This window comes from Amphiura filiformis, chromosome 11, assembly GCF_039555335.1.
Source record: "Amphiura filiformis chromosome 11, Afil_fr2py, whole genome shotgun sequence".
Taxonomy (NCBI): domain Eukaryota; kingdom Metazoa; phylum Echinodermata; class Ophiuroidea; order Amphilepidida; family Amphiuridae; genus Amphiura; species Amphiura filiformis.
Genome location: NC_092638.1, coordinates 50200914 through 50220393, shown reverse-complemented (window position 1 = coordinate 50220393; position 19480 = coordinate 50200914). Strand labels below are relative to the sequence as shown.

At 40.5% G+C, this 19480-nt stretch overlaps 2 protein-coding genes across 6 annotated transcripts in view; both read left to right on the top strand.

Moving 5' to 3' along the window:
• The window catches only part of LOC140164954 (uncharacterized), a 53748-nt gene extending 52686 nt beyond the window's left edge, over window positions 1-1062 (top strand). For all 5 annotated transcript variants that reach the window (XM_072188355.1, XM_072188354.1, XM_072188357.1 and 2 more), the window contains one exon: window positions 479-1062. In XM_072188355.1, coding sequence (XP_072044456.1) covers window positions 479-1062 — 584 coding nt within the window. The remainder of the gene's footprint in view (window positions 1-478) is intronic.
• LOC140164953 (uncharacterized) overlaps window positions 1061-19480 on the top strand; it is a 38173-nt gene continuing 19753 nt past the window's right edge. The window contains exons 1-4 of the mRNA XM_072188353.1: window positions 1061-6431; window positions 9194-9400; window positions 9558-9968; window positions 12402-12521. Coding sequence (XP_072044454.1) covers window positions 2181-6431; window positions 9194-9400; window positions 9558-9968; window positions 12402-12521 — 4989 coding nt within the window. The 5' untranslated portion in view covers window positions 1061-2180. The remainder of the gene's footprint in view (window positions 6432-9193; window positions 9401-9557; window positions 9969-12401; window positions 12522-19480) is intronic.

Genomic DNA, 19480 nt, shown 5'->3' with positions numbered 1-19480 from the left:
CCATTTAGGATGCAGGAATCCATCTTTATGATTGTATAACATCTCTATTGCGCACAGCTCTTTTCAGAGCCAAAAAATTTGTCAGCAAACAGGGCATTCTTCCTGTTATACACATTTGGAGTTGAAGATACAAAGTTCATAAATTGTGTGGTTGTTTGTAATACTTGGGTTTGTTGCAACTAGATTGCTCTGTTAAAAGTCTGGACTATTCGCCAGCGAAGTGTTACGTGTAATCCGATTATCACTCTGTCAACTGGATCACGCTTTTGAGTTCTGCACCATGATCAAAATGATCGCAACACAAAGTCTGTGGCGTGTACTACCAGTTCCAAAAGGTGCGTGATCCAGTTACCAGGGAGTTACGTAACCACTTCGCTGGCGAATTGGTAAATAGTTTTATGGTGTGCAAGTTGGACTATGAAATGATCAAAAATCAACTCTAAACTACTGCTATTTTATTTACACTTTTGAATTGCAGGACAAAGAGAAGAAATGAGCAGATACAATGACAGGTTTTACAGTCCAAGAGAACGAGACTACCGGGATAACTACTATGCTCCACCACCATTTGAACGCCGCCAAGTAGCCAAAAAGTCCACCGCTCAGCAATCCCAAGCACACCAGTATCATGGCCACAAAAGGCCATCCGGTCCCGATTTCAACCAAGGGGCATACAAGCGCCCTCGTGTGTCCCACGGGGACGATTACCGATACAACAGGGGTCCTCCTGAGTTTAGAAATGGTGTGGACGGGTGGAGAGAAAGAGAAGCGGAGTCTTCCTCTGGATATTACCATCGTGGAAGAGGGAGACCACCTAAATTTGATAGGGCAAGGGATGACTTTGGACATGATGACTGGGGTAATAGTTGGGCTGAGGATTCAACAAGAGGAGGAATGCGGTGTAAAAGTTCAGAGCCAAATAGGAAACTTGTGATAAACGAGGAAACTAATCGAAGCCAATCTCAGGGACCACCTCCATCTCGAGGTCGAGGAAGACCACCAAAAGTAGCCCCCCTCCTCCTCCAGACAATACAGACAAATCGAAAACAAATAGCCATGTGAATTCATCTCAAGAAAAACCTGCAGTAGATAAAGTTGACCAAAACAGTCTTAAACCAAGTCAGGTCAAGGCTGTAAACCAATCTCAAGCAAAGTCTACAGTAGATAAACCTGGTAGAAATAGTCCTAAACCAAGTCAGGTCAAGGCTGTAAACCAATCTCAAGCAAAGACCACAGCAGATAAAGGTGCCACAAACAGTCCTAAACCAAGTCAGGTCAAGGCTGTAAACCCATCTCAAGCAAAGTCTACAGTAGATAAAGCTGGTAGAAATAGTCCTAAACCAAGTCAGGTCAAGGCTGTAAACCAATCTCAAGCAAAGACCACAGCAGATAAAGCTGCCACAAACAGTCCTAAACCAAGTCAGGTCAAGGCTGTAAACCAATCTCAAGCAAAGACCACAGTAGATAAAGGTGGTAGAAATAGTCCTAAACCAAGTCAGGTCAAGGCTGTAAACCAATCTCAAGCAAAGACCACAGCAGATAAAGGTGCCACAAATAGTCCTAAACCAAGTCAGGTCAAGGCTATACCTAAAGCACTTGTGAACAATTCTGTCAACAGTAATGCTTCCCCACAAATTAGAAAACCTACAAGTAACTCTGTAATCAATAATGATAAAGAGAAACAAGCTAATTCATCTGTTAAATTAAAGACTAATGCTAGAAAATCAACATATTCCCCAGGGAAAACAAAGCCTTCATCGGATGAACAGGGCTCAGGGGGACCTGACTCTGATGTGGAGTGGAAAGTTTTGTCAGAAACGACGGGCAGCGACTCTGACGATGCGAGGCAGACAAGGTCTTCAAAATCAAAATTTCCAGGTGGCTTAGTTAGCGCCTTGGACAATGCACTAAGAATCGAGAGGCTGCGAAAGGCAGAAGAGGAAGCCGCTAAGGCTGAGAAAGAGGCCAAGTGTGCGTTGGAAAAACTTGCTACAAGCAACCAAGCAGTCCAAAACAATGAACCCGACGAGACCACAGGCACAAGCGAGGCTAAAGAAAATAAAAGCAGTGGTGATATCGCTACAACTGTCTTTCCTGCCTCTCCTGCCAAACGCACATCAGCAAGGAAGTCTCTGTCGAATCTTGCCAGAAAGGCGACACCAACTAATGCCAGGAAGACAATGCCGGGATCTGCAAGCGAACTCCAAACAATATCATCGAACATTACCAAAGAGAGCACGCAATCAGCAAGGAAGTCGCTGCCAAATCTGTCCAGAAGGTTGACACCCAGTAATGCCAAGAAGACAATGCCGGCATCTGCAAACCAAGTCCAAACAACATCTTCAGACACTGCTAAAGATGGCACGCAATCAAATAGTGGGAAGCATGGTATGGCAAGGAAGAGTGCTCCTAGGTCTTCCAATCGAACCAGTTCCGCATCTACCCCACCTGTAAGATCTGAAAACAGCGACGGAGTGGAGAACAAAGGTAAAGATGGGGAGCGACAGCAGCAAGAACAGTCCACGCAAAAGAGCACCGATGGAACTTCTGGCAAGGAGAAGGAACACGCTCAGTTGAACGCACCAGCTACGAATGGACCAGTGTCGTCAACTGACACAGCCTTCAAACCGTTTGGACAGAAGCCAACACAGAAAGTTACTGCAAGGAAGACGGCCGTAACATCTTCAAACGACCCTCTTAAACCACCAACCCAACAGCCAGATGATACCAGTGCCAGTAGAACAGAATCCAAATCAACAGCAAGTCTGTTGGAAGCAAAGGACAGTTCCTCAACACAGTCGGCACCAACAGCACCACGAAAGGACACAGCCAGGAAGTCTGCACCACCATCAAGCAATTCGGGAAAAGCAAGTGCAGTGGTGATTCCTCAGACACCCACCACTTCAACTGCTCATCCACCTGGAGGTAACACAGATGCGCGTCCTGATCAGCAAAAAACGGAAGCATCGGATCCATCACAGTCTGCAAGAACAGTCCCAATCAAGCAGTTGTATCCGTCCAAAAAACCCGGACCTAATGTTCAACGAACGCCAAATGCACAGGCAATACCCACTGCAAGGAAAACGGCACCTTCATCCGAGCCGCCTAAGAGACCCGAAATACGAATGCCTGTTGGACAATCAAAAGACATTGACCCAAAGGTTTCCAATATTTTGGAGGGTATCAAGGACAAGTCAAAAGGATTGAAGACGTTCAATTTATCTTTATTCAATTCGGATAAGTTAAAGAACATACTTGGTAAAGTGTCTGCCAAAATGGAAGCTAAAAACACATCGCAGACCGGCGATGTTGCGCCACCTGTTGACGTAAAGATGGTGGTGAAGGAAATGACCCAAAATAATTTGCAACCTGGCGTTGTAGCCCAAGCTGATGACAAAAGCGGTGCTGATGGAAAGAAGGAACTTCCTGACATGAAAGAGAATTTGAAGGCTGAAGTGATTAGCGATGAGAAATTGAGCAAGGTGAAACAACTGCTCCCTGAAATGACGAAATTTGAAGTGTCTAATGATAAGTTAACAGTAGGGAATGTAGATGATGAGAAGGCCACAAAGAGCGAAGTCAAGTCAGAGGCATCGATAATGAAGCAAGAGAACAAGAACACCGTTGTCCTCAATATACCACAGATTTCGAAGAAGTTAGAACCAAAGGATCTACCAGAGGATAAAGGAACAAAAACGGAGACAAAGATGGAAAGCACAAGCATTGCAGCTGTGACCAAGTCGGAGACCATATCTGTTGATGTTGCAAATAAGTCCAGCAACGAGACGGACTCGGCAGACACGAGGAGCGCAACAAAGGAAGAAGCCGTAGAAAAGATGGTTACTGATACTCGGACTAGTAAATTAAACACAACTGTTAAGTTTATTGTTGGTGCTAAATCAGTTCTTCCCAAATCGTCATTGGAGAAGGTGGTGTTGACATCCACGAGTGATACCAGTACTAAAATGGGAGACGGTGAAGCTGCTGGGTCAGTGTCTAAAAGTACATTAGGTGCAGATGAAGCTCCAGTTGTTGACAAAGAAGTCGGTGCAACAACACAGAGTACAAGTGACAAAAACGTTGAAGATACAGATAAAAGTGAAGAAGAAAGAACCAAGATTGGTGCAGAAGAAGAACCAAGTAAAAAAGTTGATGAACCTCCATCAAAAGATCCAGAGAAGCCATCAACTAATGCTCTTGATGAAGTGCCAGTCGCGTTGGATAATGTTCAAGCTAGTTCAGAACCAATGGCAGAAGCAGAGAATGATTCTAAAGTGAATGCCATGGACAGTATAAAACCTGTGAACGAGAACGTTTCTGTTGATACTCCTGCTTCCTCAAGTCCAGATGCTGTTCAGAGTGATGTGGACAAGGAAGATGTCAGTTCTTCAAGTACACCTTTGGATGATACAAGTAAGTCTTTTACCCAGGCTACACTGCCGCTAGATACAGAATCTGCAGAAAAGACCTCAAGTCCAAAGACCTCAAGCACAGATGACTCCACAGAAGTCATTACAAAGACAATGGAGAAACCTCTAGTGGTTGACCAGTTTGAAGCTGCTAAAACACAATCACCCGACAATACGACTGTTGATAAACCATCAGATGCTGCAAAGGTTGCCAGCAAACTTTCACCGGTTGTTAATAGTCAGGAAGGTTCAGTAGGCGAGGTTGAGAAGAAGTCTGCTGAAGATTGTTCCACAGCAGAGAAATCGCACGAAGAATCTTCACCGGCAGATGCTATCGATACCAGCAACCAGACACTCAAGCCACTGCCACCACCTATTGCCAAAGCTGTCATATCACGCCAATCTCCAGCAAGGAAAAGCAAAGAAGGCTACAGCTCGGATGATGCTCTCTTGTTGAATTCAAGCACAAATGACTCCGCTGAAGAACCGATGGAAGTTGACGGTGATTCGGAGATAGACGATTACCTACTGGCAGATGATGAGGTGCAGAGTAAAGACAACAACAAGAAGTCTTCTGAGATCAGTGACAAAGAGCTTCCCATGGATATTGCAAAAGTTGCAGAGAAGCCAGCGACTGATAGCAGTGTTTCAAGCAACTTGCAGGAACCTCCACTTTCAGATAAGCAATCAGCACAACATGCACATGTGTCGTTAGAGTCTTCAACAGTTGATACCTCAAAGACAACTGAATCTGATAAGACTGTACATTTGTCAACCTCTGACAGCATTTCCTCAGAACATGCCAAAATTGCATTACAGGTCTTGCCAATTATACCAGCAATACCAGATGTATCTTCTCAAAAAGGTGGGGAAGCAACACAAACGAAACATTTGACAGAATCTAATATTGCTTCTCCATGTAATGTAAAGGATGTTTTGCCACAAGGGTCCAATTTACAAGAACAGAGCATCATTCCTCCTGGAAAGGAACAGGAACCACTACAATCTGATGAATCAACAACTGAAACTAAAACTAATGTCACAGAGACGGAGGTAAACATTCCAAACTCGTCAGATAAACATTTATCGGTAGCTAATAATAAAGAAAGCTCCGACTCTGTCAAAAATGCTACTATTCCCAGTACCAAAGACGATGATGTTGTAAATAAAGAGGTGACAAAAGATGTTGGAGCCCCCATCATCCCAGACATGGATTCCAAGGAGCAACTACCATCAGAGAACAGTGTATCTGTAGAATCCGCTCCCATACCTGTTTCCATGCCTGCAACTAGTCAGAGGCCTGAGTCTACCTTGGAAACGGCTACTAAGGTTGCATCTAAAGAAGACGTGGTGGCCAAAGTGCCGGAGAAGAAGTTGGAAGAATCAACTGCAAAGTCGTCATTGACATCGCCGGCTGGTGAATCCATAATGAAACCTCCAGTGGCAGAAGTTACTGAAAAGAGTTTACCTGGCAAGTCAGTACCCGAGGTGGTTGCTCCAGCGAACATTTTGTTGAAAAAACTGACAGAGAGCAAGCAGGCGACAGAAAAGTTATCAAACAGTGTTGCGTCTGTTAAACCAGCTTTAGTTTCTGAAGAGCAGGCAGAAGCAACACGAATCCCAACACCACCTCCTGCTAAGAAGGTCACACCTAGCGCAGAATCAGGAGAGCAGTCGAAAACTTCTAGAAGTGCAACACCATCTGACACCAATGACAGCAGCGTCAGAAGCGCAACGCCATCTGGCACTAATGACAGCGGTGCGGAAAGCAACTTTGATATCATTGAACTCAGCAGCGACGACGATAACAATGCCAACAGCAGCTCGTCGACCTCTACGAAACCAAAGACCAAAAAGAAGAAGTTAAAAAGCAGGTCTAGTACAGAGAGTGGGAAGGCAGCAGGGAAAAGAAGTGCTTCACCTCAATTATCGGACGGGAAGGTCAGCAAGAAGGCTAAGCTGGATGATGCGGCTAAACTGCAGGAACAGAAAGAAGTGTTGAGTCCCAATTTGAGCAAGCAGGTAGGTTAGCTCGAGATACCCTTTCTAAAATACAGGTTAACATTTCCTATCTTACATATCTTGCTGTATTTCAGCTAGGTTGTCATAGAAAACCTGTGTTTTTTTTAGAACAATACATTTATGTAATCTATTTGACTTCAATGGCCATCATTTCTATTTGCCTTGAAGTTGGAGAGAATTGAATAGCTGCGTTTAGGGAAAACAGAATTCAACAAAATCGAAAATTGGCATTTCACGAGTGCATACCCATTCTTTAGAAATAACACTGACCCGCTTTTTCATTGTATTAGCTTATGTCAAAGGTAGGTGGTGATAATAATATTACATAATGATATCTGTGAGTTTGCGCACACACTTAATTTATATCACTACTTTATATTGCTGAAAAGGATCGAGTATTGGAGATATGAGGCCAGAAGGCACGATCAGTGGCCCCCACAAAGGAGTAAAAGTTTTTTGGTTTTTTTGAATGACTTTAAAGTGAAGAGTTTGTCATTAAAATTGTCATGTGTTTTTGATAAGAAAAATATTGGCAAAAGGGAAAAAAAGGGATAAAGATATGAAGCTCCATTCAGTTTTGTGTAGCTGTACGGGACCAATCAGTATTTATGAGAAAGGGGATTGAAGGGATCAACAAATTTCAGCCGGAGCATGTTTGACTGAAAGTTTTTGTGTTTCTCTCGTATCCAATAAAATTTGTGCTACCGCCTCTCGCCATTAAATGGTTAATCCATTTTAAACCCACTCTCCGCCGATGGAAGATTTTGGAAATAGGTTCCACAGGTGGAGTATGGATTTCAAATGGAATTAACAAACATTAACCAATTCTATTTGAAACTCACCCTCCCTCTGGAAGATTCATGTTGAATCTCACTCAAAGGCTGTATGAAATTCAAATGGGAGTTGCCCAAAGATATTTCCCAAATCGTCACAGACATAGTGAAATAGTCCAATTTCTTTGTTTAAAAATTGTGTTGCCACAATAAAAATGTGACATCATTAAGGGGAAAGAGTCGCATGTTAACCCTGGTCGAAAATGAGTTTACATATGAAGAGCTTATTTCCAAACCTGGTTAAGGCAGCTGTGTACTCTCAGATACGCATGTAGTAAAAGTGCCATAACTTTGTAATTATTCACGCAAGACATGTAAAAGTATACATTTTTATAAAGGCAAGACATCAATGAATCTCAATATAAGTACAGTTTTGGTGTAAAAACAACAATTATGAAGAAAATCTCAAAAAAGTGAATTTTTGGCAATTTTTGTTCGGTACATCATAACGAAAATACACTCTTTCCAAAAATTTTTGTTTTGCTTTTTTCTGAATCTTGAGGCACCATTCCAAAAACGGTTTTTTTAGTTTTTTGATATTGGCCTTATTTTTGGAGATATTGACCATATAAGGCATCAAAATGAACTTTTTAAAATTCACAACCGCCTATTTGCACAAAATGATGCCTAAAATTGGAAATAGACCAAAATATAAAAAAATGAGAAAACCGTTTCTTAAGTCAATCATGCTTTTTATGATGAGCATAATTGCTTACCTATAGATGCTGTATTTATTGAGTTATCATGTACCTAAATCGTCATTTTACCGAGAAAATGAACATTGAAATAAAGGCCGTTGAAGTTTAAAGTGGTCACATTTTGCACTTTGATCGAAGCTTACAGGAGAATGCGGCAGTTCTCGTTTTTCTACCTTACATTACGTGAACATCGGGTAAATCCACAGCCCCTTGAGAAGTTTGAGCGAAATCTATTCATATCTTGATGTTTAAATCGGGGGAAAGAACTTGAAAAAAAATCACATTTTATTAGCTAAAAGCGGAGCCATTTGACCGCTAGGTTTTGTGAAATCAGTGCTTCCGTAGTGTTTCCATAAGATGCGCCACGCATGCAGATAAGCGTCGCGTATGCGTAGCGTATCTGTGCGTTACCAAATTGCGCGATACGCAACGCGATGCGTTATTGCGCGCGTGTACCATGCTGGTACAACAAAGATTTTCTTTCCTCTTAAATTTCAAACACGAGTGGAATAGTGAAATAAAATCCTTAAAATATTGCAGTTGGAGTTTATAAATCTGGATTTTCATTCCTTGTATTTATAAAAAACATAACAAAGTACAAACATAAAAAAACCTCAATTTCGCGAAAGAAACAATGTCTAGAGTACACAGCCGCGTTAATTAAGTCCACAACCACAAGTTTCTCATTTACTTGTGTGATACAATCACAATTTATACTTTGACAAGTTTGACAACAGTGAGTTGTACCATCAACAAGCCATTATTTACGACAACAATGCTATTAAACAATATGCAGACTTTTGTTCTCATTTGGTAATCAAAGGCCTCGCACAGTATTGTTACTGTTTGCTTTGTAATGGTCCATCCAACTGAAATTATAATACCTACATGTGTTTGTGGACTTAACACGGTTTGGAAATAAGCTATTCATAATTTCATATGTTTCTAAAGAGGACATTTAGAGCTTCAGAAACTGAAAACCCCATGTTGATAAAAGACTTTCCTTTGCGAACTTAGTCAACTTATCAATCGCTAAAACTAAAATAAAACAAAAGAATTTTAACACTTTGTTTGCCAATATCTCAAAATCAGTATTAATGACATCGGACTCATTTCTCTGGATCGTATCACAAAATGTTGTTGTGTCGGTAAGTTTGTGGTGTCCTTATTTCCTTTTCCCCTACCTTGGTGTTTATGATATTGATTGATCCATGATATTCTTGAAACCCAGGAATTGTTTGCTAAAATGATCGAGATGAAGATGAAGAAGCATCTGAAGAACTACACGGCTCTGGCCGCCGAGGCAAAGGCTCTCAAAGAGCAGCTGGCAGCATCGGAGAGCAGCCGACAGAAGTGGCAGATTGAATCCACCCGTTTACAGATCAAAGTGCACGAGCTTACGGAACAAAATGATATCTTGAGGGCCAGGAGAAAGGAGGTAGGCGACGGATGGTATTATATAGGATTATTAGCATCCTAGCAACACATGAAAGTAATAAAATAAGAAATATTTATTAAGGAAAAGAAAAAAAATAGTGTTTCTAGAAGGTAAACCTCATCTTTGTAACACCATTGACCATTTTTACTATTTGTAGGTCCCCAACAAAGTTATTATTGCCACTGGTACTCAGTATGACCGTCAAGATGTCCTGCAAGCCCAGCAGCTGTTAGCTGGAACCACTGCTCCCGCTGCTATCAGCCCAGCAAAACAATCCGTCGCCATGGTACAGTCTGTGCAACCGACTCCACCGCAGATACGAACACACGTGCCGCAGCCGTCGTCTAACACACACGTTGTTAGAGCGCAAACAGTAGCAGTGCCGCGTCAAGGAACACCTGTTGCGTCAGATGTCAGTAGGCCAAATGTGACGGCACCAAGGCAAGCTCCACCACAAGCTACCTCGTCACCAATGAGGGCGCCACAGCCTGCAGTAAATGCTCCTGCTGGTGGTGCCACCAATACTGCTGCCAGTGGGACAAAAGCTCCAGTGACCCCGAATAAGCAGGTGAGAAGGGAATCTGTGATGTCTTCTCTTCCATTCCAACAAAGTTGCAGAACAATGTCTTATTGTTTTTACATTGTACATTTACTAAACCAGGATTTTTGTAACATTACAAGAACTGATTTTAAAAGGATTTCAAGTGAATCATGAGAGCCCAACTCATGAAAGTCTTGGCAGTGGGCTATTCCATATTCTATTCTATTTTATTCTATTCTATTCTATTCTATTCTATTCTATTCTATTGAAATCCATACTACCCCTATGGAACTATGGAAGACAAGACCATAACCTTCCACACAGGGTGTAGATTTCAAATGAAGTCGCCCATTCAGGTAACCTCATTTGAAATTCACACTCCTTGTGTTGAAGAACAAGGTCATGTTTTCGGTAGGGGGTATATGGATTTCATCTGGAATAGCCCAACCCATCTTTGATTCAAACATTGATATGGAAGTAGCACATTACACATTTATGGACAAACGTTACATATTTGGCCTAACCACTGACAACCTGGTCATGCACATTCAAGATTGCCCACAATGGCCTCATCCCAATGGCATGGTCCAATAACCTCAATTAAACAATCATAGTGCAAATTTGACCTCAAGTTGCAGAGTATGAGTTTTTGTACCCAAATTTTTAAAGGTCATTCTTAGTCAGTGGGAGTGGTCTAGTTCGTAGACACATTTTTGATTGGACAATCGCAAGATTTCGGTGCCGTTTATCAGGCCGTGACGACCCCACGTCATCATGCGTCTTGATAATGCCTTACGCGCCTGTAGAGGTGCGCGCGTATGTATTGCGCTGTAATGCGTGACTAGTGCGGAATACGCGACGCCGCTAGCAGTACTCGCAACAGAATACGTGAAGTTGTAAACAAGTTTCGTTCATTTTATAATGAGGGAGTTTTTATGACGATAACTTAGTTTTTGCTTTAAAAAAATTGTTTACAGTTATTAAAATAATATTTAACTGACTAAGAATGAGAATAAGCGATAGGAATTTTTATTTTGCCTATCCTCTACCTATGATAGGCGACAGGCAGGTCCAATATTTTTATCGTAGTGGATACCGGCTGCGCCGCATCCACTACTCAAAATATTGGACCTGCCTGTCGCTCTATCACACTGTAGAGGATAGGCAAAATAAAAATTCCTATCGCTTATTCTCTAATTCAATAAATGTACAAACAAACGTATTGGGGGTAAAGGACTGTGCCCCTGATAGATGAGCATGTTGTGGATCCTAGTGATAGTGTTTGTGTATCTCTTATCAAATCTTGCCAATCTATCCGATTCCGACGGCCTTACAAAGTCCACAAACCTATATTCCTTTATCATTAATGGGAGTAAAATGGAAAATACTGATAATAACATTGTTCTGCAATTTTGTGGAAGATCGGAAGAGTCTGCTGGTAGCGGGTGCATTCAGGGAAATTTAGCAATAAATGGTTCATTTAGGCTAGATAGAAATGTGTCTGATAAGCAAAAAATAACTCATTAAAAAAACCATAACAGATATCAAAGTTCTTCATACCATGCTTACAGTAGTATATTGATCGAATATGACCTTGAACTTGTTATCTTGTTTTGTCAAATTAAAAGTGCAAGCTTCATTCATTTATGCGTTGAACAGTCAAATTTGGTCAAATATGGAAGTCACTTTTTTTTTTTTTTTTTTTATGTGGGCGATGTACCAGTACCAAATGTTGTTGCTAGTTAAGCATGATTACCCGATGTTTATTTCCACAAGTTTTGCCTTTTGTAAATTTCAAATCTTACCGTTTTTCATAATGTATATTCAGCTGAGCATGGTTTGAGCATGAACAATTTGTAATATCTTGAGAGTTTTTGATATTTTCCCCTTAATCGTTTTGTTTTCATAAGTCTTAGACGTGTGAAACATAATTTCATTTAATAGTTTAGATAACAAGCATGTGTGTGTTCATTCATTGGGCTATTCCATTTAAAATCCACACTACCCCTGTATAAGGTTTAGCTAAAGTCTGCCACAGAGGGAGTATGAGTTTTGAATACAATAGACAATTGGGTAACTTCCATCTGAAACACTCACTCCAGTTGTGGAAGATATATGAAAGCCATAATACAGGGGGAGTATGGGTTTCAAATTGATTAACTCTGACCAATTACATTTGAAAAACATACTCCCCCTGTGGAAGATATTTCCAAAATCTTCCACAGGGGTAGTGTGGATTTCAACTGGAATAGCCCAATATATGATTTTTTCTCAACTTAGTTGTCAATACATTATTCAGCGATGTGGGTTAATAATATGTTTTTAGTAGACAAATAACAACAAAAGCCAGGTTGTGGGTCCAATTCCCAGTCAAGAAATCGGGGAAAGAGTTTGTCGTGCATATAATGTAGCATGTTATTATAGATAATTGATGACTTTGATGTTTAATAACACACACAGCTTAATAATCCATTTGGACAGCAGCGGTACGAGCATCAGCAACAGCCACTAAATCTTCAGTCGCCCCAGCGCTATTCTGTGGCGACGTCGACATCTGCTACGTGTGGGGCTCACGCTTCTGTAAGAGATACACATCCATGTTACTTGCACACAATTTGCCACTAACACATTCCATGAGTTTAGTCATTTTTATTAAAATTTGCATCCGACCATGCCTGCATGCTATTATGGTTGCAAACAAGTTTGATTTTTAGCGTATGAAATGTTTTGAATTGTTTGCATAAAACATTGACAGGGCAATGTTATATCATCATCAGTGGCATGTGCAAAGGGGATTTGTCAGTCAGGATAAATGCACCTAGTAGGTAAAATTTTTGAGCAGATTGGAGAATCAAGACCTGTGCCCCCTCCCCCATGTTTAAAAACCTGTACATGCCACTGATCACCCTTCATCAGCGCAGATCGTAGTGTCCAGCCTTTCTAAGTGTAGTCGGCGACATCAGGGCAAATTTAATTTCAATCCGAGTTTTAACTCGGCGCTATCGTACACAAGTGAACGTTTAAAGACACCACCGTTAACGTCACTGATTGCACTGGATGAAAAACACTACCTAGTTAATCCTTTGTAGGTATTTAGAAAATGCAAGTCATACTACCAAATTGCAAGGCTATTCCAGCTGAAATCCATATACCCCCCTGTATGGAAGACACAACCTTAATTTCCCACACAGGGAGTGTAGATTTCACCCATTCAGGTCATCCCACTTGAAATTCACACTCCCTGTGTGAAAGATTAAGGTCATGTATTCCATAGGGGGTGTATGGACTTCAACTGGAAGAGCGCATTGCAAGGCTTTGAATTAATCATGCGCCATAATCTCTACATGAATACCAGCATTTATCATTTCCCAATTAATTAATTAATTAATTTCTCATTTGATTAACTTCTCATTTTGCTACTAATAGTATTATTAAATTGTGTTACCATGAATTTCTGTCATAAAAGAAGCTTAGGTTGGCGGACTTGGTAAGACATGTTTAAAAATGCCAGGAATATGGCAACTGGTAAACCTGTCAGCCGTGACATGCCAAGGCATGCAGGATGATTTATGATCCCAAGCCGTTTTTATCGTCCAAGCATGGCTTTGGTCAATGTGCTGTATTAAGACGTAGTTTAGCATAAACAGCATACCTCATTTTAAGCATTTTGGAAATGTTCCAGCTGGCATGAAAGTTGTACCAGCAGCCCTCTGCATGCTAGACACATCTACACCAATAGACCATATGCTCCTTTAATAAATAAAATTGAAGCCATTTTACAGTACAATATTTTTCGCCTTAGCTTGGTTTTGGACGATGAAGATGAGCAAATCAAAGTACCCTTCCAATGTGCTGTAATAAGCAGTAGTTTAGTGTGAACATCATACCTCATTTTAACAATTTTAGAAATGTGCCAGCTGGCATGAAAGTTGAAGCAGTAGCCCTGTGCAGCGTTCGAAATAGAGCCTGCCATTGGCCTGTAACTTTTTGGCCTGGCCGGTAACTTTTCTGACTGGCATCTAGTTGCCGGCCTGGCTGGCCAGTAACTTTTTAGGGTCAAGCCCGGCTGGGCTGTAACTTTTTGAGGCATATTTCGAACACTGGCCCTGTGCATGCTAGACACATCCGAACCAATAGATCACACGCTCCTTTAATAAATGAAATTGAAGCCATTTTACAATATAATATTTATCGTCTTATCTTGGCTTTGGTTGATAAAAAGACTAGGAAAACCCTCCCAATGTGCTGTAATAAGCAGATTTTTAGTGTAAACAGCATACCTCATTTAAATAATATTTTGGAAGTGTGCCAGTTGGCATGGAATTGGACCAGTAGCATTCTGCATTCTAGACAGCAAACCAGGCCATATCCCTTTTAATCAGTATAATATTTATCATCTCATATGATAAGGCAGGGCGTTGTACGATAAGAAGACAAGGAAATCAAAGTACCCTCCCAATGAGCTGTGATAAGCCGTAGTTTAGTGTACCACATTTTAACAATGTTGGAAGTGTGCTAGCTGGCATAGAATTGAGCCAGTATACCACTCCCATATTAATAAATGAAATTGAAGCCATTGTACAATATATTTATATTGAATATTAATAACGCTCCCAATGTACTGTAGTAAGCTGTAGTTTAGTGCAAATAGCGTACCGTAACAATTTTTGAAATGCGCCAGCATGGAATTTGACCCTTTAGCCCTCTGCAGCATGCTAGATGGACATTTAAACCAAAATCACTCAGCCCTTTAAACTAAGCAATATTGAACATTTCAATAAGAAATCAGATATGTCCCTTTAATTTTGAGCCGAACAAATAAGGTGAAACAAAGAAAATCACAATTTATTCCAGCTCTTTTGTTGCTAATGCATGTCACTCTGTCAGTTGTGACTGAGTTCAATCCTTTTTATGTGTTATGGCCATCCTGTACGACATGTACGCAGTGTTATGAACAGCGCACACACATTTGACCAATATTTCGATCACACCATTTTATTAAAAATCTCTGATGTTGTCATTAATACAGCACCTAAAGCCTCGATTTTTTACAGGAAATGTTAGTTTACTGAAGTACATTAAGATGGCATGAAAATCAGAATTTTGAAAAACATTGAGGGCGTCCTCATCAAATGTTAAAATATTGCTTTAATAAATGAAATAGAATTAGAATTCTGTAGGTGATCCAGGGTATTCAAAATGTAATATTGTCCTTTGTTGATGTATATCATTTTATTAAATGTTGGGTGTTTGTGCAGGTACATGTTACCTACTGATTTTGATTGCCCATAAGTAAAATTTCCATTTTTTTGTGTTTTTCCTTTTTCCTTTTGTGTGGATTAAAAAAAAAAAATTCTTGGTCTCGGTGCGTAATTGAATTTTTCAAAACATGCACAATTAATGAATGGGTCTGCAGCACAGTGTTGACAAGACAGGCAACACTGCCTTTATATTTTTTTTTTTATTTCATTGGGTGTGAAACCTTCAAAGTTGTGTTCAGTCTATTGTTGAAGTAATGACCTCATGCCCGGGAGAAGCTTTTTATTGAGTAAGAGGTATTGTATTGTGCACTATCAAAGGAATTGTTCTTTTGTTGGTAAGGAAACAGGCCCAGTGATCCATTGTTGAAGTATTTAAACTGATTATTAACATTAAATATATTATTTCAAAGAGATGACCTTGTCTTCTGTTGAGAAATGTACAGAATTATTTTTATTTCCTTTTATATATTAAATTTGATGTAAAAGTTGTCAATATTTTTAGATTTGGAAGTTGGAGGCTGGAAGTTGCATACAATTCCCAATCTGTCAGATAAATGATATTCTCCATATTTTCTTCAATAAGTGTACATTCGAAATCAGCAGACCAATAAATTAATTTTAAAATCCAAAACCCGAAGATAATTGATTGATTCACTTATCCGTAATCTGAGACTTGTGCACAGTCTAAAATTATTTTGTGACCCGAATGATTAACAAATACATACAGTGGTATAGCTTGTGTCATCCTATTAGGGGTACGTCACTGACCAAGATGTAGGGGCACCCGGGCCGGATTGGTGGGCACAAGCCGGTGGGCACAAGCCGGTGGACACAAGCGGCAATTTTCTAATGGGATTTTCTAAATTTTCAAATTGATTGGGATGCCACCCTTGTGCCCCTATGATGCTACGCCACTGAAAACATAATCAAGACTTGTGCACAGTCTAAACTTTTTTATGACCCTGACAGATTCTCCAGTAAATACATATCATCATTATTTTATTTGACAGATTTTAGAACTATAATTGGCAAAGTGACCTTTTTCCCATACCTGTACTTTTGTATTGTCAGGGATAAATTAGTTGCACCACAGATGGATCTGTGGTTGCACCTGAAGGGTCATCTGCATTGAGAATAGAATTTTATTTTAATCAAAGGGACAGTCAAAGCAAACTGAACAGGATAATATTTTTTTAATCCCAAAAAATAGTGCTGTATTTTTCTGGAATAGGGAGTAATGCTTGCAGATCATGTGGTGGAGCTGTTGGGCAAAAAAATCTTTAATTTAAAAAAAATGATTATAATTCCCTTTAAAAGCTTTTAAATTAATGAGGATTGTCATACATTAGGCAAAAAAAAAATAATGGTTTGTCTCAAAGCTCACGAGTGGTTTGAAAACAAATGCGAAATGCGATTTTTTTTTTTTTTTTCCCAGACTTTTTTCATGGTATTTGGAGAAATAAATCTGATTTTCGCCGAATTTTTCCGGAAAAACTATAAAAAAAAAAAAAAAATTTGAAATAAAAAAAATTCTGCATTTCTCTTTTTCCAAATCTAACGAATTTACAAATGCGCACGCGAGCTTTGAGACAAATCTTTTTTTTTTTTGCCTTATATATTGTCAGATAACATTCACCCATTAATTCAAGGCCAACTGGAATGATTCCTTAATGGCATGTTATATACATTATGCATCTTTCATTTGATCATATTGAATGCAATCATGCATTCACATAAATTGTATTTTGAGTTTTCTCTCTTAGATTAAGGCCAGCAATTAAAACAATATGTTTCAAAATTGCATGGCTGCAATGGTTTTAATTGAGAAGTAGAAACGTGTATAACATTACCCTATAGAAAAGTATATACGTACACTTCCGGTGTGGTAACCACACATCACACATACACGAAACATCTCTTGTGTGTTAAATTTCATTGGGGTAATGAGAAAATGTAAACTTTCTTCTGAAACAAAAATCTCAGTTTACATGGATAAAAGTGGGGGATGAGACTGTCCATTGGATCACAGACCTGTAATTAGATGTCGCTTTTGCGATTTTATTGAATATTTGTTTAGATGTGAATAATGGCAGATACATGTATATGTGCATGATTTCACACCGTCGAGGGTGCCAGGATCAAATCACTCCCAGCTGAATGCCAATCGATTAAAAGATGATGCGTAAACCTCATTCCCTCGGCTGTGTGCGATTTCCCTTCACTTGTGGACAACTGAAAGTTGCCCTAACCCCCTTTTGAATGGGCCACTGCAATTTGGTGGACACTTGCCTCCAAAGATTTTAAATTGTACTCTCATTCAGACTATCAATAACAACCTAAAACTGAGTCTTTTAAAATGCACTGTTCATTAGCACTTAAAATATAGGGTTTTTTTCACTTCAAATCTAATAAGCACCAAAAATTTTTTTAAATATTTTTAAAACCATCAAGAGCATCTCCAATGCAATCTGATTGTCTTTGTCTTTAATCGTTTATACCGTTGTTCCATGCAGGCAAGTGCTACTTCTAACAAATCTACCGCAACAAAGCATAATAAACTCCCAATGTCGAAATCCACCGCTGGTTTCAAGAAGAAACTCATTATCGCAGAGAAATTAAACACTGTGAATCAGTTGCCCGCTGCGATTAAACCGAAAAAATCTACACGGAACCAAGGAAAGTTGTCGTCAAAAGTGAAGTGTAAACTGTGCATGCCATTTATGGAAGCGAAAACGAAGTTAAATGCTAAGATGGCGCGTGGACGTGACGTCGAATTAATACACGATGTTGCTTTGGAAGTAACACATCGGGATGAACCTATAGACACTCCAATTGAAGGACTAGACAGCACTGATAAATGTGAAGAAAAAGTACAAAAGCAAATAAACAGAGTAGTACCAATCTGTTTGACAGCTGTGGTAGTTGAAGAGCAACTACTTACCGCGAGGAGTGACAGTCCCGGGTCCGAAGATCAACTACTTGCCGCGAGGAGTGACAGTTCCGGGTCCGAAGATCAACTACTTGCCACGAGGAGTGACAGTCCCGGGTCCGAAGATCAACTACTTGCCACGAGGAGTGACAGTCCCGGTCCGAAGATCAACTACTTGCCACGAGGAGTGACAGTCCCAGGTCCGAAGATCAACTACTTGCCGCGAGGAGTGACAGTCCCAGGTCTGAATATCAACTACTTGCCGCGAGGAGTGACAGTCCCAGGTCTGAAGATCAACTACTTGCCGCGAGGAGTGACAGTCCCGGGTCTGAAGATCAACTACTTGCCACGAGGAGTGACAGTCCTGGGTCTGAAGATCAACTACTTGCCGCGTCCCGGTCTGAAGATCAACTAGGCGTGACAGTCCCGGTCTGAAGATCAACTACTTGCCGCGAGGAGTGACAGTCCCAGGTCCGAAGATCAACTACTTGCCAGGAGGAGTGACAGTCCCGGGTCTGAAGATCAACTACTTGCCGCGAGGAGTGACAGTCCCGGGTCTGAAGATCAACTACTTGCCATGAGGAGTGACAGTCTTCAGACGGTCTGAAGATCAACTACTTGCCGCGAGGAGTGACAGTCCCAGGTCCGAAGTTTCCGAGAACGATTCTTTGATTGAATTGAACTTGGAACAGTTGACCCCTGAAAGGTCTCTTGAGCCGATAGCCAACACAAAGAAAGATAATGGGATGACATCATTGACTCTATTGTCTAGTGCAATGGATGTAGGTATGAAGACGGCTAGTGAACTCAATATAACTACCAATGTGGTTTCAAATGAGTCCAGTGTTGATGATATTGGTGGTGAATCAGACCAATCTGATGCATCGTCTGTAGGTGTCGAGAACGAGAGAGCAATCGCAGAAATATCTTCCCACAGTGAGTCGCTCTGTACAGTGTATTCCGCCACTGATAAGGCAGGCGAGGTATCAGAAATTGTCAAAAGAAGCACTGCAAATGCAACTAGTACAGATACTACAGGAAGGGAGGCTTTGGACTCCAGAACTGCTGATGTCAAGAGTGGCAATTTGAATGAAACCAATGATAAAGTGATGTGCTCAGATCTTGAAACTGCCATTGATACTTCTGAAGCACTTGCCAATGACTGTACTGAGATATCTATGGAAGAGAGTCCAGGATGCTCCAAAGTGGAATCCACTACAAGCAGCAAGTCATGTAACATATCGTCAGAAGCAAAGAGGGCAGTAAGAAAGTCGGTAGTTGAAGTGGATTCATCTGGGGTAAACTCTGTAGATGTGTATATGGAAGAGAGTCCTGGGTGCTCCACAGTG